Below are 26,533 nucleotides of genomic sequence, written 5' to 3' on the forward strand. Positions count from 1 at the left end.
TTATAGGAATTTGTCCTGAACATACCGTAAAAAGTCACAACACACATTGGCCAACATATCATCTGGAGCCATCCAAGCATATTGGAAGTACAGTGAGCCACTCTGCTGTCGTGCCTGACGGCTCGACAGAGACGTCGACTTGCGAGAAAGAGTCAATGTTTACAATGAGAATCAGACATTAGAACAAGGGGATTTGTACTTGGGACCTAGGTCTATGTCTCAATCATTTCCTAGGTCCCAAGTACAAATGGCAAGGAGGCGCTTTCTTTCAGCTTTGGCTGATCCATCAGCTGCATCCCTACCAGGAGAACGACTGCCTGGAGACAGTGACACATGCATTGGTGACTTCCCGACTTGACTTCTGTAATGCGCTCTACGTGGGGCTACCCTTGAAGACGGTCCAGATACTTCAATTGGTTCAAAATAGAGCTGCCAGGCTGCTGACAGGGACTGGGCGTTATGTTCACATGACTCCAGTTCTCCGTCAGCTTCACTGGCTCCCCACTGAAGTCCGGGCCCAATTCAAGGTGTTGGTGATGACCTATAAAGCCCTTAACAGCTTGGGTCCTGGTTACCTAAAGGAGCGCTTACGTCCATACGTGCCCGCCCACCCCTTGAGATCAGCGGCAGAGGCCCTTCTCCAGGAACCCTCCGTGAAGGATATTAGGAGGGTAAGTACTCGGAGGAGGGCTTTCTCTGCAGTGGCGCCCAATCTATGGAATGTGCTCCCCAGAGAGGTCCGCCTGGAGCCGAAAAACAAACAACTTTTTATTTAAACATCACTTTAATTGCTAATATTATTTATTATAAATGGCTTGGGTCCTGGCTACCTGAACGAGCGCTTACGTCCATATATGCCCGACCGCCCCTTGAGATCTGCGGGAGAGTCCCTTCTCCGGGAACCCTTCATGAAAGAAATTAGGAGAGTAAGTACTCGGAGGAGGGCTTTCTCTGCGGTGGCGCCCAACCTATGGAATTCACTCCCCAAAGAGGTCCGCCTGGCACCGTCGTTACTGGTTTTTCGGCGCCAGGTAAAGACCTTTTTATTTAAACATCATTTAATTGTTAAAATATATGATCTGGCCAGGGCAACTTCTTCTTCCTTCTCTTTTCTCCTCCTATATTCTTTATTTACTTATTTTATACTGTTAATTTTAATTTTATATTATTATGTTTGTATCTCAGTGTATTTTTTGTATTTTTGTATTTAGTTGTAATTTATTATGTTCTATTGTATTTAAATGTATTTTATTGTGTTGTAAGCTGCCCCGAGGCTTTGGCAAGGGGCGGCATAGAAACGTAATAATAATAATAATAATAATAATAATAATAATAATAATAATAATAATAATTTATGTTACATCTTTGGCCAGGTCATCTCAAATTATATAGTTTTTATATTGTTATTATTTATTTATTGTGAGCCGCCCCAAGGCTTCGGCGAATGGAGAGGCATAGAAGCTTCCTAAATAAATAAATAAATCCCCTTGTTCTAATGTCTGATTCTCATTGTGAACATTTGATTCTTTCTCGCGAGTCGACGGCTCTGTCGAGCCGTCAGGCACAACGTCTGCAAACAAATGGTGAAAACCTTCAACTCACATAGGGGGTCAAGGGCAGGGATATCTGGTTCAACCTAGAATAAGGAAATTTGGGATTGAATTCCAGAGCACCAAACACCTTACTGACTCCCAGACTCTCATATCAGCTTTGTTGTTGTTGTTAGTCGCGAAGTCGTGTCCGACCAACAACTGCCTCAGTGACTCCATCTAGCCACCTCATCCTCTGCCATCCCCTTCTTCTTTTGCCGTCAATTGTTCCCAGCACTAGGCTCTTCTCCAGGGAGTCCTTCCTTCTCATTAGGTGGCCAAAGTATTTGATTTCATCTTCAGGATCTGGCCTTCTAAAGAGCAGTCAGGGTTGGTCTCCTCTAGGACTGACCGGTTTGATTGCCTTGCAGTCCAAGTGACTGGCAGGAGTCTCCACCAGCACCACAATTCAAAGGCCTCAATTCGGCGCTCAGCCTTCCTTATGGTCCAGCTTTCACTGCCATACACTGCAACTGGGAAAACCATAGCCTTGACTATACGCACTTTTGTCGGCAGGGTGATGTCTCTGCTTTTAGTATGCTGTCTAGGTTTGCCATAGCTTTCCTCCCCAGGAGCAAGCGTCTTTTAATTTCTTGGCTGCAGTCCCCGTCTGCGGTGATCTTGGAGCTCAGGAAAATGAAATCTGTCACTACCTCTATTTCTTCCCCATCTATTGCCAGGAAGTGAGAGGACCGGATGCCATGATCTTAGTTTTCTTAATGTTGAGTTGCAAGCCAACTTTTGTGCTCTCCTCCTTCACCCACATCAAGAGGCTCTTTAGTTCCTCTTTACTTTCTGCCATGAGAGTGGTATCATCTGCATATCTGAGGTTGTTGATATTTCTCCCAGCAATCTTAATTCCAACTGGTGATTTATCTAGCCCTGCCTTTCTCATGATGTGCTCTGCATATAAGTTAAATAGACAGGGTGACAGTATACAGCCTTGCCGACCTCCTTTCTCAATTTTGAACCAATCAGTGGTTCCGTGTCCAGTTCTCACTGCTGCTTCTTGACATGCACATACGTTTCTCAAGATACAAATAAGATGGTCTGGTACTCCCATCTCTTTAAGAACTTGCCACAATTTGTTGTGATCCACACAATCAAAGGCTTTAGCATAGTCAATAAAGCAGAAGTAGATGTTTTTCTGGAACTCCCTAGCTTTCTCCATGATCCAGCGTATGTTGACAACTTGATCTCTAGTTCCTCTCCTTCTTCAAAAACCTGCCTGTACTTCTGGTAGTTCTCGGTCCACATACTGCTGGAGCCTAGCTTGTAGGATTTCGAGCATCACTTTGCTCGCATGTGAAATAAGTGCAATGGTGCGGTAGTTTGAACATTTTTTGGCATTGCCCTTCTTTGGGATGGGAATGTAAACTGACCTTTTCCAATCCTGTGGCCACTGTTGAGTTTTCCAAATTTGCTGGCATAGAGTGTAGCACTTTTACTGCATCGTCTTTTAGGATTTTGAATAGCTCAGCTGGAATACTGTCACTTCCACTAGCTTTGTTGTTGCTCAGACTTCCTAAGCCCCATTTGACTTCACATTCCAGGATGTCTGGCTCGAGGTCAGTGACCACCCCATTGTGGTTATCAGGGACATTAAGCTCTTTCTTGTATAGTTCCTCTGTGTAATCTTGCCATCTCTTCTTAATCTCTTCTGCCTGTGTTAGGTCCCTGCCATTTTGGTCCTTTATCATGCCCATCTTTGCATGAAATGTTCCCTTCATATCTCCAATTTTCTTGAAGAGATCTCTGGTTCTCCCTATTCTATTGTTTTCTTCTATTTCTTTGCACTGTTCATTTAAGAAGGCATTCTTATCTCTTCTAGCTATTCTCTGGAATTCTGCATTCAATTGTTTGTATCTTTCTCTTTCTCCCTTACCTTTCGCTTCCCTTCTTTCCTCGGGTATTTGTAAAGCTTCCTCAGACAGCCATTTTGCTTTCTTGCATTTCTTTTTCTTTGGGATGGTTTTACTTGTTGCCTCTTGTACAATGTTGCAAACCTCCGTCCATAGTGCTTCAGGTACTCTTTCTATCAGATCTAATTCCTTAAATCTATTTGTCACCTCTACTGCATATTCATCAGGGATATGATTTAGGTCATACTTGAGTGGCCTAGTCCTTTTCCCTACTTTCTTCAACTTTCTTCAAATTTTGCAACCAGGAGCTCATGATCTGAGCCACAGTCAGCTCCTGGTCTAGTTTTTACTGACTGGATAGAGCTTCTCCATCTTTGGCTGCAGAGCACATAATCAATCTGATTTCTGTGTTGACCATCTGGTGATGTCCATGTATAGAGTCGTCTCTTGGGTTGTTGGAAAAGAGTGTTTGCTATGACCATCGTATTCTCTTGACAAAATTCTACCAGCCTATGCCCTGCTTCATTTTGTACTCCAAGGCCAAACTTGCCTGTTATTCCGGTTATCTTTTGGCTTCCTACTTTAGCATTCCAATCCCCCATGATGATAAGGACATCATTTTTTCGTGTTAATTCTAGAAGGTGTTGTAGCCCTTCATAGAACTGGTCAACTTCAGCCTCTTCAGCACCAGTGGTTGGGGCATAGACTTGGACTACTGTGATGTTGAATGGTTTGCCTTGGATTCGAACTGAGATCATTCTATCATTTTGGAGACTGTATCCCAGTACTGCTTTTCCTACTCCTTTATTGACAATGAAGGCTACTCCATTTCTTCTGAGGGATTCTCGCCCGCAGTAGTATACCTGATGGTCATGTGAATGAAATTCACCCATTCCTGTCCATATTAGTTCACTGCTTCCTAAGATGTCGATGTTCAGTCTTGTCATCTCTTGTTTGACCACATCCAGCTCGCCTTGATTCATGGATCTTACATTCCAGGTTCCTATGGAGTATAGATCTTTGCAGCATCAGACTCTCCTTTCACCACCAGATACATCGGCAACTGAGTGTCCTTTCGGCTTTGACCCAGTCACTTCATTCTTTCTGGCGCTTCTAGTACTAGCCCTCTGCTCTTTCCCAGTAGTGTATTGGACACCTTCCGACCTGAGGGGCTCATCTTCCAGCATCGTATCTTTTTTCCTTTTGGTACTGTTCATGGGGTTTTCATGGCAAAGATACTGGAGTGGGTTGCCATTTCCTTCTCCAGTGGATCATGTTTTGTCAGAGCTCTCTGCTATGACCTGTCCATCTTGGGTGACCCTGTACGGCATAGCTCATAGCTTCATTGAGCTACGCAAGCCCCTTCGCCACGACAAGGCAGTAATCCATGAAGGAGATATCAGCTTTATCATGCCCTAAATGGGAATGAAAATGTTTGTGAAACATTCTGCACATTAAAAAGTGTTATGTGAATGATAAGAACATTTGCTTCCATAGAAACGATTAAGAAAAACTACACAGTGAAGTACCACTTTTTCCATTCAGATTCACTGCAGATTCAATTACTAGTATGTGTGGCTAGATTTATTGTAGCATTAAATAAGGTGGAAAGACAGCCATGGTATCTACCATCTCAAGGTACTGAAGGCTGGTTATCTTGTCTCTGAAACTGTATGGACATTTATTGTCACAAGGCGCTTACACAGAGTGATCTATCCACTGCCATTGTTACCAGTTTCTAAGAGCCACAAAGATTGATGGTAAAGCTAGTTTGATGATTTTCTTGCATCTTGGCCATTCTCCTAACAGCCACAAATCAATCAATTTTCCATTGATCTGTCTACTCTTCTTTGAATCCACTCATTCTATGGACTTTCTCAATAGCCTATCACAATTAGATGAACTAGTCATGGTTTGCATGAAGAAGCATTGCCCTTCCTTTGCCCTAACCATGTATTTTTTGATATAAAGTACTCCTGCAACAACAGAAGTTTCTAAATACAAGAATTTAATACAGAATAATTGTCCTGGTGGATTCTACAAATATAAATATGAACAAAAAAGAGGGTTGACTGTAATTAATATATATTTCCTAGATATAAACCTAAAGCCAGTGTTTTCATATATGTCTTTTACATTGTGTGTCTAAGCAAAGAGATATGGGATATAAAACTGTCAAACTACATGAGATGCAGAAATAGTTTTGAAAGGTTAATCAATCCATTCCCTCCAGCATTAAATTCAGCTGTGCATTACTTCACTACACCAGAATTTACTTCACATCTGGAATTTACTTCCAGATACAAGGGCTGCCCATTCCAGTGTAGTGAGATAATCAAATGCTATGCACCATAAATAAACTACAGACTACAGAAGAGGTTCTCAAAATGTCATAGTAGGCTTCCCTGTGAAATCATTGCCTAGTGTAAGACTAAGGCCTGATTTGAAACATAAAATGCCTCACAGGAAGACTGACAAAAAGCACTTACAGACTTAAATGTCGGTAGTATATTATAGATATGTGCAAGGAATCTGTTGGAGGAGTGTATGTGTGCAAACTCAATGGATTTTCTCAGTTCAGCCCTCCAGCTTTCCATTTCCCTCATACTGGTACCAATTTGATCTGACATAAATCAGGGCAGCACATAGATTTCTACTTTCAGAACAAGCTGCCAATTGTGCAAGTTCTTTTTAAAAAAGTTTATGGAACACAACATTTGCACACATCTCATATTGATGCAAATTTACACTGGGATCACCCGATTCAGGCTGTCTTCCCACCAATACCTAGCTTATTGTTTGAAAATAAACGACACACCAGCAATATCATCATAAACTGGCACGCACAATCAACTTTTTTTTTTTTTTGAACAAATACAATACATGACTAAGAGAAATCAGATCTGGTACTCATAATATTGATGGGAAGAACAAGTAAGGGTTGGTGAAGAGACTAAAAAACCATAATTGTCTTGCATAAATCATGGCAGTTGAAAAATAACGATCAAAAAGCATAATTTTAAGAAGTATCTATTGTATATGGGCAATCCTATAACCTTTGTAGAAAACCACAGAGACTAGAACTAGATGAAACTAGATGAAACTAACAATGACAAGTTCTTTGTGAAGGAGAGAATATGGAATTTAAGGAAGTCTGTATGAAACTGTTAGGCCTGGGGTTACATAATGGACATGTGAGTGTGATTAAAAATAGTGCAAATGCATTTATGCAAATTTAAAGATTCAGACATCCTTTGTGTTAAAGACCCAATCTGAGCAAATCAACATTTGTGCAAATATGCAGGTCTCAGTTCTCAGTATGGGTAACTCTTTCCTGCATGTTTCCATACCCCAGGGGAAAAATCCAAAATGTCCATTTCCTATTTCCAGATTGGATATACCATGGAAGCCTGTTGAGTTCAAATTAAACAGATAAGTACAAGGCCAATAATGCATGCTGGTGTGATAGGATTTCTGGGGAAAGGCTACTGGCACTGCAGTGTTGACACGAGCAAACTAAGTTACATCCTTGAGGTTTCCTTTTTCTCCATGGAGTGAAACTGCTGAGTCTGCCAAAAAGCCATTGTCCCTTTGTGCTTGCAGTCTGAAGTCTATAATTGCCACTAATTTTGGACATCCCACTCTTCTTCCCTAGTGCAGACGTACTCCCTTTTGCAAAGGTCCAAGAATCTGTCAGAGTTTGCTTCAGTGTGGAGCCCATTCCTCATGATTCTTCCTAACAGTGTCCCTCTTTTACTCTTGGTTAACTCAGAATAGAACTATAGGAACAGTTGTATGGAACAGAAAAGATCTTTAAAAATCATCCCAACAAAATTCTTTCCCTACATGAAACTACCTACAAAATTCTGTACACTCTAGCACACGTTTCACAGTTCTTATTTGCCTCTTTTGAACCAACTCACTGGGTTGTATCCTCAGGGAGACTCATTCACACTTTGGTAACAGACCAACTAAAGTTTTCTATCCAGCTTCTATGTGTGGAGCAAGCCAACTATACTATGAGCTCAATGCTACCACCTACAACATCCCACAAGCATAGTATGTGGGAGACCATTCCTCATCCCCTGTTCTCTGAAACTCCAGGAAGCTAGATTGGCCATATAATGGAGGGTGAGACTACCAATGGCTACTGCTCATGATGATATAGATTACCTTCCTGTAATCTACATCGCTGCATTGTTGAATATCAGCTGCTGGAGAAACACGAGCATCTGATGCTCTGCTTGTTGGCTTCTGATTTGCCACTGAGGGAACAAAATATTGGTCCAATCCAGCACAACTCTTCTTAAGTTGCTCTTACTCACACTGAAGGACATTGTTCTGCTTTAGTATAAAACTTGTTTCAGCAATCCTTGAAATAACAGTAAGTGGTGTTATGATGGACACATTTGATTTTCAAAGAAATAATGGGTATCTGGAGGACTTATGGATTGACTCAGTTTAGCGAGCAGGAAAACTTGAAACATTCCTGAATATGAAGATGGATAGGAAGCCTAGAGATACTCATGCACTGTAAAATAGCAAGGTGACATCAACCTTACTAGCAGCGTACAGTATTAACAATACTTGTGGCTTACCTTCCCCATTTGTAGATATGTGGATTATATTAACCAATCAAATGACAATCACAGGAGAGTTGCGTAGAAAACATCAATTAAAAAGAAGAAGTCAACACTAGTTTTACATTGTAACAGTAGCAGCTGGTGGCTTTCGGAGGGACGTTCCAATGTGGGAAATAAAAGTAGGGCTGAAATTAATTCCAACAAACATTTGCACTGCGGTGTACCTAGCCTATTAAACATTTTGGGAAGCAAAGAGGATAGCTGGGTTAAATCCTAAGGTAAACAATCAACGCTTGAGGTTTGGTACAACCCAAGTATAGGGAAAATGGCTGTATAAACTCTCACATTTAGGACATGACACATTTGTAGAATAATAGAATCATACAGTTGGAAGAGGCCTAGCAGGCCATCAGGTCTAACTGCCTGCTCAAGGCAGCACTCCAGTCACCCTTCCAGATTTGAATCCAACCTGAACTTGCTTAGCTTCCAAGATTAAGCAGGATCAGGCACTTCAGGCTATACAGAAGTTATCAGTAACTCTTCTAGCAGTAGAAGGAGGGTGCTTTCTGTGATAGAAGCCACACATACAAGCTGTCAGTTCAAAACAACCCATCCTAGTAAACTTCAAAACTCTATACACAAGAGTAGGAGAAATTCAGGTCAAAGCTAATTGAGATACATACACATGATTTACAGAGTACTGCAATGGTCAATTTCTGCATCATCCATAGGCTGGACTATAAGGTTTTTGAAGCTGCTTCCATTCTAAGATAATATGATTCTGTAATTCTATGTTCAGATGCCCCGTATACAGAAATCAGAACTATACCATTAGCATTCTAGCACCAGCTGCATCCTTATTCACTCTCTGTAGAGACAATTCCAGAAGTCCAAATGGCAAGATTTATTATTGCAGCTGAAGAACTGTGCAACAGTGTGTACACTGAGTTGTATCATGTGATAAAGCTTTTCTGGGACAGTGATCTTTTCCCACAGAACCCCACCTTCCCAAAGGACCCATAGGAAAATATCAATAACTATTATTATTATTATTATTATTATTATTATTATTATTAAAACATTTCTATGCCGCCCCCATCACAACAAAGCCTCATGGCGGCTCACAACATAATTAAAACATATAAATAACAATTAATACAATTAAAAAATTTAAAAACCCGGTAACATCTCGGCTTAAAAATTTAAAACCTATAAATACATAATAAGTTAACAATTAAAATAAGTTTTAAATAAAAAGGTCTTTGCCTGGCGCTGAAAAACAAATAACGATGGCGCCAGGTGGACCTCTCTGGGGAGCGCATTCCACAGGTGGGGTGCCACCGCAGAGAAGGCCCTCCTCCGGGTACTCACCATCCTAATATCTTTCACAGAGGGTTCCCGGAGAAGGGCCTCTGCTGCTGATCTCAAGGGGCGGGAGGGCATATATGGACGCATATATTTTAGGGAGAAATCTAGCCATGCCATGGCATATTAGGGAGAAGGTTCCAGTCTTACCATCAGTATGGAAAAATGTGCCCTTGGGCCACCACAGAGCACGTCTTGATCCCTGTTTCCATTAAGGTAGGGGAAGGAGGCATGCAGATAGGCCCATGGGGCAGGAAGGCATGATGTGGCACCAAATGCTTGCAGAACCAAGGAAAGCTTGGCCCTGTCTGGGACCTGCTGGAAACACAGCTTCACTCACCTCACACCTGTCTTCAGGCACTCAAACAAGGGCTCAACTTTTCTAGCACCATTAAATATTGCTCAGTCCTTCTATGTTCAGGTAGGGAATTTTTTTCCAATGGGAAACATGGCAGGTGCAACCTCCTCCCATGGCTGCTGGTCTGGGTGGTCAGCTGATGGGATGATAAAGCAGCACTGGTGATTGAAGTTCTTCTTGGCCTGATGTTAAGACTTAAACAGGTTGGGCCCAAGTGACCACCTTTGACTGTAACAACCTGCCTGCACTTTGGGGGCATCAACATAAGCCTTTCTCACTAGCCCATGAGTTCAAAAGAAGACTGCCTCAGTGGTGCCCACACACCTCTGCAATCAACTGCCACCAGCGGTTCGTCAGACCCATTCCTTGAAACTCCGCAAGAAAGTTCAAAGACCCATCTCTTTTTTACCAGTCAGTATTTATGGACCTTCCACTGGACACATATTTGCTGAATTTTAGTTTCAATATTTACAAGGTTGTTAATCTTGCATGCTGTCTCAGGAGGATTCCAGTCATCAAGGTGGACTAGAAATCAATTTTAAATTAATAAATGCTGAATATACAACTGCAGCACCAGCCTAAGACATATCACTGCCTGAGGTCAACAACGGCATGATAACCTTCTCCATGCCAACTACAGAATGTCAACAGGACATTCCAGTCCCTGGCAATGGGAGTGTCCACCACTGTACCTAAGGGAAGTAACCCACTCTAACGGGACGTAGTATAGGATATATCCACCAAAAGGTGGTCAAGGCTCAGGAGGAATACCCAGGAATATCGGGGGGGGGGGTGCTACCACAGAGTGGTTGCTTCACTACACCTACTGGAAAGACCAAGCCAGGCAGCCTGTATCCAGCCAGTGAACCTTTGCAACTTGGTTCTGTCCAGTGTGCTACAAGCTTGGTCATCCTATCCGTACATGGACACAAGGCTTGCAATTTCTAGGGCCATTGCAAGAAAAGACTTCCACAATCAAATTATTGCTCAGATCTCCTTGGGTGTCCTTGTTTTTCACACAATTTCCAAACCAGAAAACTTGACAGTAATCCTACTTACCTCCTGATTTGAATCAGGACTGTGAAAAGGCAGACATGCCATCTCAAGCAAATGGCACTGTGTCCCTGTCATCTATCCGCCAGTGACCCTTTCCTTTCTTAAAGCTGACTGGATATGCGTTTGGTAGATAACAGAGATCTCTGGGCTAATGGAAATTCATTTGTAAGTGAGAAGCCAGGCACAAGGAGGTGGTGACCACGCTCAGTATAACATCACCTTAGAAAATCTGGCCATTGATACGGCAGTCTCAATAGTGCAATGAGATGTTCTCCTGCCTCTTCACGACAAAACATTCACCTTTTTTGCCTCCCATTTCTCAAAACAAGCCAGTTTGTACCTTTAAAAAGTATATAAATACTGCTATACTGATTCACAGATGTATTAATGTTGACATTTAAGGTTTATCTATGTTTCGTTACTGCAGGGGAATAGTACAGGTTGCCACAGCTAGTATCAAAATCACCTGCCAGAAGGAGTTTAGTCCCAAGATCTTTCCCTTCTACTGAGTCAACTGCAGACTCTAATTCAAGCCAAGCTGACTGCCTGAATAAAAGAGTGCCCATCAGCAAAGTAATGATTGCAAAGTGGAACTACTTCTTTTCATTTATAGCATCCTATTAGACTGAGATTTCCTAGCATCTGAATATGCACATAGATACACACAGAGAGCAAAATGGAAAACATAATCAGCACAACTACTCCTGTAACAGTCTTGTTTGACTATCCTGTTGCTAAGCAGAAGTGAAAGAAGTTGTATCCAAAAGCAGATGGACACAAAGGATCAAGATATATAAGGTTAAATCTTAGGGATTTCAAACAGTTTTTAAAGTCTGTTTTGTTTGTTTGGTATATTCAGGCTTCCCTCCTTCTTGTCATCATTTGTAAGGGACAGCATTTTAAAACCACAGCTACCTTTGGACAGTATGCTCACAGTTTCCAGTCTTCCATCTTTAGTGGGAGTCAGCCATCAAGCATCCAAATATCTATGCTGCTCATTTGGCAAGAAAGACCGTTGGTTTTTGACTCAGTTATTGCTTTTCAGAATGGCTCTTTTGCAGAACTTAGAAGGAAATGAACCTCCCTATTATACCAGTGAAGGCAAGTCTTAAGAGTCAGACGCAATTGGCTGAATCCAGACTTAGTCATCCATATCGTAAACCCATTGGATCAGTAACACAGGTTAGTAATAACCTAACTTAAATCCCACAGACTTCAGCGGGCTTACTCTAAGTATGACAAAGTGTGGATTCAACCCACAACTTTATTTCTTTGGTTTACTATAATCTTATACTCAGTGTGTCCTATTTAATATACTGAATTATTTGCTAAGAAATATTTTTTGACCTGTGTAGATTCTGCCCAGTTATACCTTATCTCTTATTATTGCTTTGATTTTCTCAGTATGAAACTATATAGCCATGTATCAGTCCTTAAGGAGAGCTGCACAGGCAGAGAACCTCAGCCAGATCTCAAAGGTGTTTAAGAGTTCTGTTGCTATGTTAATAACAACTAATAATTTCTTGGGATATTTTAAGGCAGATTTATTCCCTCTGGTAAAGTTGGAGCAACCCCAAACCCATGTAATTTGGTTTACATAGTGAACACCAGAGTGTTAAATATTCTTATGTAAAATATTTCTAAGCTGGCTGTCAGGGTAGGAGTCTTCCCCAGACAGCTTAAAATAATACACATTGTTATAATATAAATGATGCAGTAATAAAAAGCCAAAATATATTAAAACAATAAACAGCAGCATAAGGTGTCTGTCCTACAACGGAACTGCACCTACAGGAATATCCAAGATGTGCCCAGGAGGGCCATGGAGAGTGGGTAAGGACTCTAAAGGGGGGCACAATGCATCACACAGAAAGGTTGCATAAATTTCAGAGCAACTCGCTTGAAGCAGAATCAACAAATGAACTTGAGCATGTCTTTGCATCAAAATGCTTTCCCTATTTCTCTGCAATATGCTTTCCAGGAGCTTGGTAAAGAGAGAAACCTAGAATTAGCAAGAAGTGAGCCATGACGGATCAGATCACTCTCCATGCAATCGAATGTGTTGTTCATGCCATGGCCAAGTAGCTGCCTGTGGAAACCCACAAGCAAGACACAACTGCAACAGCACCCTGTTTCCCAGCAACTTGTGTGCAAAGGTACACCACTTTTAGTCCTGGAGTTAGCATTTAAAGACTATTAGCCATAGATACCCTTATTGTTCATGAATGGGTACAATCCCCTTTAAAGCCATTCAGATTAAGGCCATACCTACATCTTCTGGTAGTGAATTCCACTATGTTCTGTGTCAAGAAGTACCTCTTTTTATGTGTCCTGAAGCTCCCACTTACTAAGGAATCCTGGGATGACCCTGGATTGCAATATTATGATATACAAAGGAAATGTATCTCCCTATCCACTTTCTTCATATCATGCATAATTGTGTACATCTCTATCATGTCTCTCCTCAGTGGTCTTTGTTTTGACTAGCCAGGGATTTATACTATTACAATGTACATTGTACCATTGTCTCTTTCTCTAGATCTTCTCAAGACCATTTCTCAGAGCATACAAAGATTGGAAGAGCCATGCAGAATCAGTCAGAGATCCATCTATTCCAATATTCTGTTCACACATTGGATAAGCAGCTGCCCAATGGAAACCCACCGCTGAGTGGAAAATCCCCCACAACCCATGTCCCTCAGCAAGTGGTGTATGTAAGCATTCTGCCTCCGGTACTGGGGACAATATATAACCACCAGGACTAGCAGGTGTAAGTAGCTATATGCTTCCTCCAGTATCAAAGGTATATGCCTAGGTACAGCAGATATACATCCCTGTCCCTAGTTGGAAAGTATCAAACTCATTCTAAGCAATCAGCACCTGAAACTTATGCAATATTATGCTTCACAATGTGTTACTAAAAGCACACCCCACTGGGGAATACAAAATGCAACATTTCACTAGGCATTTTGAGGTTAAGCCACACCAGGCTTGCCCCTCCCTCTTTTAAACTCATTTTTAAAATATCTGTTCTTCCTTAAAGATGAATCTCTCTGGGATAGCTACAACATTTCCAGGAAGTGGACCATAACAGCAGACCCTATTTTTCCGTAATACCAATTGAACAGCTAAAACAATATTAGACTCAAGACCTGCTAAAAACACTGGCATGGGTGCACCCATCAAGCTATGGGGCTGTCTTAGCCTGGTGCCGGAAAAATGACAAAGTTGGCTACAGGGTGCGCATCAGTGGGGAGATTATTCCACAGTCAGGGGGCCACTACCAAACGTGCCCCTCTTGGTGTTGCCCACTGAGCTTTCCTCACAGGCATTAGTCAATACAAAGATGGAAGAAGCTCTCCAAACCATTCCCATGCATACCCTTTTCTATGTACCCTATTCCCATATATATAGCTGCAGCTTCACATGTAGCTGCATTCCTAACTTTCATGAGATTTTCAAACAGAACAAAAGTTTAATTTTCATTCAGTAAGTGTTGCTGTGTAGCCGAACAAGAACAAGCCAGAGGATCACCCTGCACAACATGACAGCCCATGGGTTAAACAATCCATGGGCTATCAAGGATTCAGGGGTGGGGGAACAGGTGCACTTCTAGCAGCACACCTGTCAATTCTGTTTAGCAACCATGAACAGCTCTGATCAGTGAATAACCATGGCTAACCACGCAAATCTTTGGCCCCTAAGCAACTCAGTGCTCCAAGTTTGGATGAAATGTCAAGCAAGGTACAAAGGAGGGAGGAGACCGAGGGTTGCTTAGTAAAATCAGAATTACAGGCAGTGTGTCCACTCCCTCCCATGCATGCATGAGAAACCATGGGCTATCATGTCATGTGAACCAGGTCAAGTTGGCAAAGTTGGTTACCTTCACATGATGTCCTGTCTTCCCCCACTTTCTGGCCAGTCGGGCATTTGCAGTAATAGCTGCCAACTGTATTGCAACATTGGTTCTCACAGCCTCCATTCTCAATAGCACATTCATTTACATCTGCAGGGAGAAGTATATTTGTGAACATTAACCACAGACATTCCCATGTATATCCCATGTATATCATCAACTTCTGGTCAATGTGAGGGTTTATCCTACTTTTCAACATAAATTCTCTCATGGCGGCTAAAGAAACAAAGAGGTTTTGGAAGACCCTCAGAATGGTCCAGAGAAAGAAAGACTGACCTAGCAGGCTAAGTAGGGACTTGAACTCAGGTTCCTGCTTAATCCGTCCCTCTTCAGCCCCAGTCCAGCACTCTAGTCATGACATTGCACCAGCATTCAACTTCTCTGAATCTGATTTTGCTAACAAACCATGGTTTGTTAAGCCCAAACAACCAAGAAAGAGACTTATGGTTTGTTGTTGTTGCATTAGTAATTCAGGTTTGTTTAAATCAGGGATAGGCAGAAGGTACATCTCCAGGTATTTTGGACTTCAAGTCTAGCAGCTCCTGTCAAATTGGTCAATGGGCAGGAAGGCTGGGAGTTGAAGTCCACATCTTTTGGAGATTTACTCTTGGTTTAAGCCACAATTGTCATAACATGTGAAGTGGGAAAATGTATAAAATGAGGAATTCTCTCTAGCGGAGGAAAATTCCAGCAATTTTAGATTAGAGCTGTAATTGTGTATGGAAAATAGAGGTGGCCACAAAGTATTATATAACAGCCTTTCCCTTTCTGGTGCCAAAGGGAGAGGTTGTACTTCAAGTCTTACCATTCTCATCCAATATGACCATCAGTATTGACCATGCTGGCCAGAAAAAATTGCAGCTGGAAATCTAGGCTTGGATCCCCCTTCCAACCAGTATGGAAAGAACTGCACTAGATCCTTCTCTACGGTCACAAAGCATGCTAAAAGGGGTTAGTGGTCATACCAGGGGAAGGTAAAGGAGGAGAGAAGAATCCCAGACCTCTCCTCCTCTGAAACATAGAAATTAGGAAGCCAAAATTGGCCGTCATGCTATATTTTAGAACTTCCCTTCCAAGGTCCTTCCACTCTGTATAGGATGCCTGTAATTCTCCAATTTCAGAGGGTTAGGGGTAACCTAATAGAATTAAGTCCTAAGCATATAATCTGGAATTAAAATTTTCAATCTGTTGCATTCAGGGATGACCATTTAGTAAACTATCTGGCAACACAGATTTGAAAAGAAAATTGAACCTGATGAACTTCATAATATCCACTTCTGGTATTGGTCTTTTTCTATCTAATCTTGCACAGGATTATTCCCTAAGTCTTTTTTGGAGTTCTGTATCCAATATAAATCAATTTTTCCATTTTGAAGTTAATGCATTCCTTATTTATTATAGCTAAATCTATAAATAAACACTAGATTACAGCATACAAGAACCTGTAGAGTACGGAAGAGAATAAAGCAAAATTCCTAACATGCCTTTTGCTCTACAGCATTTCATTAAATGACAGAAAAAGGGTGCAATTTTGAAATTAATTCATGTCTGTCCAGCTTTCTGTGTATACAGAAAGGGACACAAAACAAAAGAATTCACTTTGTAACAAATGATAAAATCCCATACCATCTTAGCTGGGGTGAAGCTCTATTGAACTCACATAACATGAATTCTACACACACTTCCCCAGAGTTTTCAGAAGCAAGAACTAGTACCAACTAGACAAAACAGTTTTCCCATAAGATGGAAAGTCAATACCTATATACACAATCTAAGTATTAAGCATGTTAGCCCAGTGCAGATTTAACCTTCGCAGCACAAGCTGTGAATAGCCTTGGTGTCCCATCTTCACGGGTCCCAACACTGCCACTTTACTTATGAGAAAGTAAGTTCTCCTCTGCAGTTTATAACAAACTGTGGTGTGTACTTTTGCTTGGAAGGACAAGATCGTGCCAAGCAGGATATCAAAACAAAGCATTAATTAGTGTATTCTAATCCCCCCTCCACACACACACACACCCCAATGTACATTTATAAATGCCTTAGCCACCTTTTCACTTGGAAGAAGAGGTAGCTTTATTCTTGAACAAAAAAGCAGGTTGCAGAAATAACCATGTGACGGCATACTTAGAAATCTCAACATCCAAAGGATCTGGATTTTTTAAAAATACATCCTGCTCTATGTGGTTAACTAGGCCTCAGTTTCAGCGACCACACTCATGGGGCTAACCTATTCTGTGAACCATAATAAGCTGACTTTGGTGAATATCAGAGCTCACTGGGCCTGCAATAAAGCATTGGCATGGAATAAGCACTGCTAATTGACATTCTCCCTGTCATAGGCCATAAGCAAAGCCCCCAGTCGTTCCAAATGGTAACCACGACTGGGGTACTGCTGTACCGACACATTACAGCAGATTTGACTACAGGCTGGTGACCACATTTGCTATGCGTGATAATGAATGGTTTTGGTTTATTAAGTCTTGGAAGATGAAGAAGTTGTTAAACTTTGGAGAGATAAATGTATAATGCCAAAAGTAGGAAAATGTATACAAGGAGAAGAAAGTCAAGGCTACACATTTGCAGCTTCATATCATAAATTTATATCTTCAGAGCAGAAAACAAAATAGTATGAAGAATTAAAAATAGAAACTAATACAATAAGGTAAATAAACACACACAGCAAGCTGCCGGTCTATTCAAAACATCTATGAAGAACATCAGAAGTAGTACAAAAAGCACATCAGTAAATCTGAAAAGTGAAGATAATCAGGAATACTTTTGCCTTGATCATAAATATCATTATGAAGGTGCTGAGTGGGTTTCACCAGAAAGGACTTTCCAGAGAGGAAAGACATGCAAGGTAGGAGCATGCCTTCCAAGCAGGGATATGCAAAAAAAAAAAAAAGATTCACAAACTTATATGCATATTCAAAATATGTGAATTTTTAAAAGGTTGCATTTTTAAACTCACATTTTAAAGTGTGCCCTTACACTCACAATTGAAGTGTGCCCTTAAAGACTTACATTATCATGCTTTATATGTATGTATGTATTGTTGTTAGTTGCGAAGTCGTATCGATCCATCGCAACCCCATGGAGAACATTCCTCCAGGCCTTCCTGTCCTCCACCATCCCCTGGAGTCCACTTAAGCTCACACCAACTGCTTCAGTGACTCCATCCAGCCACCTCATTATCTGCTGTCCCCTTCTTCTTCTGCCATCAATTGTTCCCAGCATTAGTACTCCAGTGAGTACTTCCTTCTCATTAGGTGGCCAACGTATTTGAGTTTCATCATCAGTATCTGGTCTTCTAAAGAGCAGTCAGGATTGATCTCCTCTAGGACTGACCGGTTTGATCGCCTTGCGGTCCAAGGGACTCGCAGGAGTCTCCTCCAGCACCACAATTCAAAGGCCTCAATCCTTCGGCGTTCAGCCTTCCTTATGGTCCAGCTTTCACAGCCATACATTGCAACTGGGAAAACCATAGCCTTGACTATATGCACTTTTGTTGGCAGTATGTATGAATGTATGTATTCACTATATATGTATACATGTATATGTATAATAAGTATATATATTAAGAAATGTATGATTTGAAGTATACAGCTCTAACAGTGTACATTTTAAGTGCACAATTTCAAAAAGGCATGCCTTCAAATTGAATTGTCATACCTTAGTCAATGGGAAAACTGCACACTGTTGAATAATGCACAGTTTCCTTGTTCAGACGGGGCACTTTTGCTATTCAAATGAATTGAAATATCAAGTTGCAAAAAATCAAGTCACAATCGAACTTTGAAATGAAGCTGAAGAACTTTAGCAAGTTCAAGCATCCCTGGTTTTCCCAGTCTTACTTAAAGGCTCTTTTAAAGGTGCTTGGAGCCAGGCTGTGAGGGGACATTGGTTCAGGGGATAGACAGATGGACGGATACAGGGTGGTTGTTGGAGCCCAAAGTCACTCATATTTAAAAGTTAAAAAAAAGAATTATGTCTAGAAATATAAAATTTCTAAAAATTTTGAATCCATGAGACAAAGACCTTTTCAGAAAAAGCAATTTTCTGAAAAACAGGAAAAAATGTAATATCAGCACCCTTTGATGGAAAGCCACTTTGTTCCATCAGGAACCTAAAACCTATTGTGTATAGTTTGATTTGGCATTAAAATATCACTGTGGCTTAATAAAAGTATAGTTTATTCAAACAAAAATTACAACCTTAATTTCCTTTTTCAATTTTTGTTTATTTCCTGAATTGCAATATCTCTGCAACTTTAGGAGAAGCCAGCCCAAAACACACACAGAGGAAACCCTCAATATTATTAAAGCCAACATTTACAAAACCAAAATGATAAAATCTCTGTGCATATGTGAGTGTGTACTGAACCAAGACAAAATGAAGAGACATGAAATTTAACCAGTCCTATTTCCTGAGCTTTTGCTATCAGTTTCAGTTTCCACTGTCTCTGCTTTATTATTTTTGTCTCCATCATAGCTACCATGGACTTCACAAAAAGGTTTTCTCAGATTGAAACACATTTCTCTATCCTTTCACAATCTGTTTCTTTTTAAATTGTGTGCAAGTATTTTCCAATACTGATCAGTTTATCTAACATGGTACAGATGATGGAGGAATCTGAAGTGGGAGGGAGTGGAAAGCTTTTTGTGCTAAGATCTTGCCATCACATTGCAAGAGGGATACATTTAGCAACATTCCTGCCTGTATTCCTGAACCTGAAAATGTTCTGCAACATCTGAAAATACCTTTCCAAGTCTTACATGTGCTGCTTGTTTTGCAATCCAGTCAAATGCAGCAGCATAAAATACATGGCGACAAACTCTTTTCCATTCCTTAACAGAAAGTTCCATTTAAATTTCTTCTCTACTTGTAAATGGAAAAACACTTCTCAAACCATGGTTATTTTTATCCTGGTCACTAAGGGCTTCTGACAAAAGTGCACTGTCTAATTCAGATGCAGTAACTGAACTGGCTGAAGGATCTCAGGGAGTGTTGTGGCTGAATCCAGAAGACCTTTTCATCAAGTCTGAGTTCTCATCACATCTGTGCACTTTAACATCGTCAACAGTTACTATTTCTTGAAGACTTTCTTCTTCTTGTTTTAGCAGACTTTCCAAAGATATCACAACACCATGCTCTCAAGCTTGTACATCACTATTTTATTCACTGCAGTTTTATTTTCTTGGTTCTTGAATACTGCACCTACAATATGAGGAGCCTTAACAAGTTTTGTAACTTTCTTTGTTTATCTATAGATCTTTGGGGTTCATTTCATAATGTCGTTAAGGGGCCAGTGCAGCCCATCCTATTGCAGTAAAATGTGGGTATGTATCCATTACGGTCTCTCATATGCTTTCATATTACTTTTACTGTCAGTAAAGAAAATACTTTACCTCTCTCACTGTTCTGTAGACTTCACATATTTTACAGCTGATATGCCATGTGCTACGTCTGTTCTCTCCTGTTTCAATTCTTCTATAAAGAAACTGGTTGAGGTGCTGTTGTCACCAAGTTTAAGATTCCTTCTTCCCTCCCATTTGTAAGTACTGCAAGACAGTGCTTCACCGATTCTTCCAAGCATTGCTTCCACTAAGTGTCCATATTCTGACCCTAAAAGAGGCTTGCTTAAAAAATGGCTGCTGGGCAAAAGGTATGATGACCTTACTAATTTCCTGCCAATATGCAATTCAGTTATTGATGACAGGATTCCAGATGAGTAAGGATTTGAACACTTTTTTTATTATCTCCAGGTGTCATCTTCTCTATAAACAAAGCCATTGAGTATTTTTGGATACTCTTACTTGCAATGTTTGTTTACTTGAAGAAGCTATTGCTGACAGGAAACTGTTTGTGATAATGCTGGCTTTATAAAAGGACTGCTCCATTCCAGTGGGTTTCTGGAATGAGAACATCAATAAAAGCTACTTGCACTTTTCTCAGTTTGGTCTTCCTCACTTAGATCCATGAAAGACATTTTAATCTCTACAGGATAGTTCTTCCATGATAAAAGGATATATTTTGTCATCCTAGAAGCTTTTGCACATGTATATTTCATTTTTTAGTATTTCTGTTGGTTAGTTGGTTGGTTGGTTTCACAAGAATTTGCAGTGTGGAAATGCCTCCATATTCCAGATGTTGGTCTTAGTATTTTACTGGAGGTGGCAGAGCAAAAATATTTCAGTGGCTAGCTTGCCAGTAAACACTGAGCTATGATGGGGGAGGGGGCAGCAAAAAACATCAGATTAATAGGAATAAAATTATGATTCATATATGGATTATGAATATAAACTGTTGTGATAAAGACACAATTCAGTTAAATTAAGATAAATTGAAAGTCTTACCTTTCAAATAAGTATACATTCAGCTCCTTTTTGTTGCTTTGTACAGTCTCCTCATCCTTTTAGGCTTAGTCAAGGGAACAGAAAAAGGTCCACCAAGTCTACCAACAAAATGAAGCCCACAACAAGTAAAGAAGAAACTGAGCCCTCATCCCTTCTCTTGTGACAATGGCTGTGCCCTCGAGATGCAAAAATACATCTTGCTCTTGCATTTGAGACCTGTAATCTCAGTTTATTACCCAGGCCTTGATTCTCGTTGTGGCACAAGAATTCTAATGATCTGACACTGTACATGGCATCACATAACTATCTGTATGTGGTTTATGGAATACATTTTTGGAAAGTAAATATATGAACACCTTGTCTGAAACATTTTATTCTTCCCTTCAACAGAAAATATTCCACAATCCATTTCCCATTTTTCAGCTTTAAAAACAAACAAGCTTCCAAAAGCCACAAAGAAAAACCAATACTTTCCTCTATTTTTTCTGATTTTCCAGGCCTTCTTATCTCTATATCACTTCAAAATTTATTCCTGCACCATGTTTTAAAGTCACAGAAGCACCCTTGGTGCAAAGAGATATAAAATCTTGTCTTGAGAAGCACAGACAATTCTGAGCAAAGATTCACATCTCTTGAACTGCTTCTCAGTGATACTTGTCAAATTAGCTATGCCAACTTTTCACACTATTGCTTGCAACTTTTGACACAGGCATTGTTCACCATGATGTGAGAAATAGTCCCCAAATAGCACACAGTTGCCCTCATCTTTCTCCTTTTCTATAGAAACAAGGAGACATGAGTTCTATCAAGAATTAGTTCATCATTTTTGGGACATTTTTATTAGCTTTTTATGCTTCCTGCCTCTGTGAAATGATGTCACTCTGAAACATATTATATATGTTCACGGAATAATATTTTCCCATCATCAGAAACAATATCATATTGTGATGAAAAGGCCCTGCCTTTAGAAATGTCCCAACATATGGCAAAACACCGTATCTGTTCAGAAACACCAGCATATTTCAGATTCAAGGGGCACAGTAGCCCAGTCAGGTGTAATGGTATACTATGCTCAGAAGTAATGTTATGGTTTAATGCTAAACCAAAAGCACAAGATTTTGAAGACTAGCCCTTGAGTGCAGAAAAGGGAGAGAAGAGATGGGGAGAGTAAGAATATAAACCCCATGCTAGGTTTAGCATTCTGTCCGTGCAGTGGTAAACCACACGCCCTGAGAGGAGGACTCTAAGTCCTACACAGTCCTGTCCAGTAATGCAAACCCAAGGCTCAATCTGGTAGACATAATATCATGCCAGTTGCATAGGATCATGGCCATTTCTCACAGTGTCAGTTTGATTTTTAAAAGTTGCAGAGGTATCTTATATGTAGAACCTATGAAGCTAAGTAAAGCCACGCTGGATCAGGTCCATGGTCCATCAAAACCAGCACTCCATCCACATGGTGGTAACCCAGCTGTACAGAGAATCCCTCAAGCCAGATGAGTACAAGAAGTTTCCCTGCTGGAGCTCAACTGGTGTATACAAGAAAGTTACCTCTGATAGTAGACATAGCCAACAAAGCTAGTAGCCTTTACAGTTCCCTCCTCCATGAATCTGTCCAATCCCCTTTTAAAGCCATCTTTAGTATCCATCACCATTTCTTGTGGCAGTAAATTCCACAGTTTACCCAACTGTTGCATGAAAAAAATACTTCCTTTTAGCTGTCCTGAATTTCAATTAATTACCTTCTAGGGATGACCCTTCCGGATTATAATATTAGGAGAAAGAGAGAAGAATGTCTCCTTCCCACTGACGCATGCTTTTAAAGATCTCTATCAAGTATAGAGATCTTTCCTAAGCTAAACAATTCCATTGTTTCAACCTTTTCTCTTAGGGCCGTTGCTGCATCCCTTTCATCATTTTAGTTGTCCTTCTCTGTAATTTTTCCAGCTCAATAATGTCTTCTTCAGGTGAAGCGACCAGGACAATATATAATAATCTAAGTATGGTCTTACCAAAAAGTTGTATAAAGGGAGTACACTCATGGCAGTTCTACTTTTAATTGAAGTTCTATTTTCCTTTCCTAATTGTGCCTAATATGAAGTGCGGCTCATTCATAGCAGCTTGTTGACCCATGCGCTGGCTCAACATTTTCACTGACCTGTCGACAGGACCCCAAAATTCCTTTCCTGATCAGTCATTGCCAGTACAGACCCATCAACCTAGAGCTGAAGTACGGGCATTAAGATACAGCATGCATTACTACAGATGCAACTAAAACTTTGACTCGTGTCTATTTTCAGTCAAATCCACATCAAGTAACAAACCCTATTAAGCTGGTGGTTAAAACTTATGGAAGCACTCTCACTTAGACACACACTCACGCGCATTCACACACAATTTGTAGAATATGCATTCATCTTGCACTGAGTGTTGCTGGAGGCAGTGGTTCATGTGATCACTTCCCATTTTGAAAACCACCCAAAGGTAAAGGATTTTCTCCAGACATAGTCCCAAATTGGCCTGCTTCAAGTCCTTCATTAATATTTTGTACTCACTCAGTGTTACCTAGTCATGTTAAGCTACGTGTCACCTCTGACATGCAGGAGACGGCGAAAGAAGGGTTTTTCATTTCCCTATTTAAAAATAAGTATGCAAATCCTGCTACAAATCAAGAGTCTAGTGGGACAGATAGCGGAGTTTTAAATGTTTTTCGCTTCCAGAGGAAGATTTGCACTGCAATTTGCACAGGGAAAAGTGGGAGCTATTTTCCTATGTGAGTTGTAGATGAGGAGCAATCCCAATCAAGGCCACAGCTGAAGGAAAGGCTTAAAGCTCCCCAACCCCAAACTGGAGTCCTGACCCAGATCTGATCCTTTGCACGTATTTTTGAAGAAGGAAAAAGGTGCTGAAACATCCTTCATAAAGTTTGGTCTCACTCCAGTGGACTTGTGAGATGATTAAGCAGTAGGGCTATTTGATTTATGCCTGCACTGCGAGCATAGCAACTTGGAAAGTTCTTTATGCTGGTTGACAAAGTACAGTAAATCTCCAAATTGCAACTCAGACCTGTAGCTGCAATCTGGGCTGGTTCAGGTTCCTTTGGAGAACCTTCGCAAAAGAAGGAAACCACCTGTTGCAGCCGTCCTGCACATTGACATACACAGAGTTGGCCTTCTCTCCAGTTCACCCCACTCATTTTTATTGCCCCTTCATTGTACAGACACTTCATCAAGATGCTATTTTTATAAACAGATGAGAAAAGCAATTGTAGTTCTAGAGCACTTCACTATCATACTAATGCAATCCACACCCTAGAAAAATCAAGGCAAAAAAAAACCCATTGAAAGGATCTGAATCACAAATCCGCTTACTTACTCACATTATTCCCTGCACGTAGTCCAAACAGACCCACAGGGCAACATATAAGGTAGAGCAAAAAGCAAACAAGCCATTAATACTGATCAATACAATCTGAATAGATAAATGAGATTACAGCCTAATACAGGCTGCAAAATCCAATACAGGAGCAAAACCAGATAGAATGTCAGTTAAAACAGCATAAGTTTATCCTCTAAATGTATGCTGATTTTTAAATTTAACTAATCTTCAGAAGCTGTGAGCAGAATCAGCTTGATGGTGAAGATATCGGATTGACAGCATAGTAAGAGGAGAATTATGTGAGCTGCTTTGAGTTCTGTATAAGAAAAAAGGTACGATATAAATCAAATAAATAAAGCAAGCAAACAAGCATCCCCCCTGCCCATTTAACATTATTTTAGATAAATAAGCCATCTTGGAGCATCTCTCTCTTGCCTATTTATTAGCCCAGGCCATTCCCCAAGGGGATCAGAGAAATTTTGATTCCAAAACTGTGCCTGAGATCAAAGTGATAAGAATCCAGATAATTTATTTCAGCTGGAAATTTACTGTATACAAATACGGTGGTTTACAGCTGAACTAATCCTCTAGCTGTTGTATGATGTTGTATGTCCAGTAACAACCTGCCCATCCCAGCTCTGAATTAGAAATTAAATCTATGTATCTACAGATAAGGTTCCTTATAGATGTCATTGTGCTACATCATTAAAGTAAGCCTGCATACATTTTTGAAATTACTGAGAATACTGCATAAATTAAAACAGAGCTTTCCTAGAACCTTGAGATCCAGTATGTCCTAAATTTAGTTTAAGCATTCCAAATGTAAACGACACAAACATGTGAGGAGACGTGACAACCCTCTCTCTTTTCATACTTATGGAGGACAGCAGTCTGCAGAAGGGAGCCTTCTGCATCTTTTGAAGGTCTCTCCAGAAGATCTTCACAAGTCGAGGGACAGATCTATGACAGGACAAGGCTGCAGCACTTCCTATCATCATGTGTCTGCTTTGTCCACGTACAGAACTCCTGAATGGGGCTTTAAAATTAAAGAATTCTGATCGCAGTCTTTCCACACAGAAGCATGTGCTTGGTTTCCCCAAGGTTTCTTCCTTTCAGAACGGTAATTTAAGGTGGGCATGGGGAAACTTTTTGCTATTACTAACATTAAATGGCTGGAAGTCAGACACCCTTACCAAGTTATTGCAAATTACCCAGACAGCCCAAACTACCTCTTGCTTACCTTGCCTTAGACACCATTCAGTGCTGAGTTTTCCTCTTCCCTCAGACACAATCATCATGGTCCATAACGCTTCACAGGTGAATGCAACCCATATTCATGTTGTCCTCATGCTTATTTTAGAGCCGTATTTGGACCCCAACTCTAACCCTCCAAGATTGTCCCCCAGAGACAGTTTGCAAGAGTTAACTAGCAGCTAAAGAAATGTGATAGAGTACTACAGAATGTGATTATATTCTTCGTGTGCATCTTTTATAGATGACTAACTAGCTTTCTTTAGAAATACAGAATAAGCAATACATATTAGAAATGTTAATGTTTCAAATTACCCATTCAGGTAAGCAAGGGTATTGCATCCGTTTCAGTCCAATGGCCGAATTCCATTTTTGAGAATCTCTTAATGCACTCCAGTAGAGGGCAAGGCAAAAGGAATAAGGCTAAAATAGCAAAAATAACAGCATGTTTTAGCTTAAAGCTCCTACTACCAATAACTAAGTCTTAGGAAAAGCATTGCAATCTTTCGGAATGGGAAGAAACTGCACAAAGGCCAGGGAACACCAAATGTTCAGTGATCAGGGCAAAGGGGTCTGGCCAGGGTTCTGTACCCCATAATTAACCGAGTTTCCAGTGTTTACATGCAGGTATGTTCCGAGTCCACTCATATATTTCCTCATCTGCCTCCTCCCCTCATTGCAGGGCTAAAGGGAATGAATGAACAAGAAGATCAAATAATTAAATGAACAGTCAAGCTGTATCATGGTAAGGAGAGAAGGGAAGCAGGAGTGTGAAGGGAAGGGAAGGGAAGGGAAGGGAAGGGAAGGGAAGGGAAG

At 40.6% G+C, this 26,533-nt stretch overlaps 1 protein-coding gene across 4 annotated transcripts in view; it reads right to left on the reverse strand.

Annotated features, from left to right (window-relative positions):
• LOC123025681 (multiple epidermal growth factor-like domains protein 6) overlaps positions 1 to 26,533 on the reverse strand; it is a 243,179-nt gene that overhangs the window by 118,703 nt on the left and 97,943 nt on the right. For all 4 annotated transcript variants that reach the window (XR_006415151.1, XM_044434649.1, XM_044434647.1 and 1 more), the window contains exon 5: positions 14,697 to 14,819. Coding sequence is in view for 3 of the 4 variants with exons in the window: in XM_044434649.1 (XP_044290584.1) it covers positions 14,697 to 14,819 (123 nt within the window). In the remaining variant the exon portion in view is untranslated. The remainder of the gene's footprint in view (positions 1 to 14,696; positions 14,820 to 26,533) is intronic.

The sequence above is a fragment of the Varanus komodoensis genome, unplaced genomic scaffold (genome assembly GCF_004798865.1).
Source record: "Varanus komodoensis strain SLA01 unplaced genomic scaffold, ASM479886v1 scaffold28, whole genome shotgun sequence".
Taxonomy (NCBI): domain Eukaryota; kingdom Metazoa; phylum Chordata; class Lepidosauria; order Squamata; family Varanidae; genus Varanus; species Varanus komodoensis.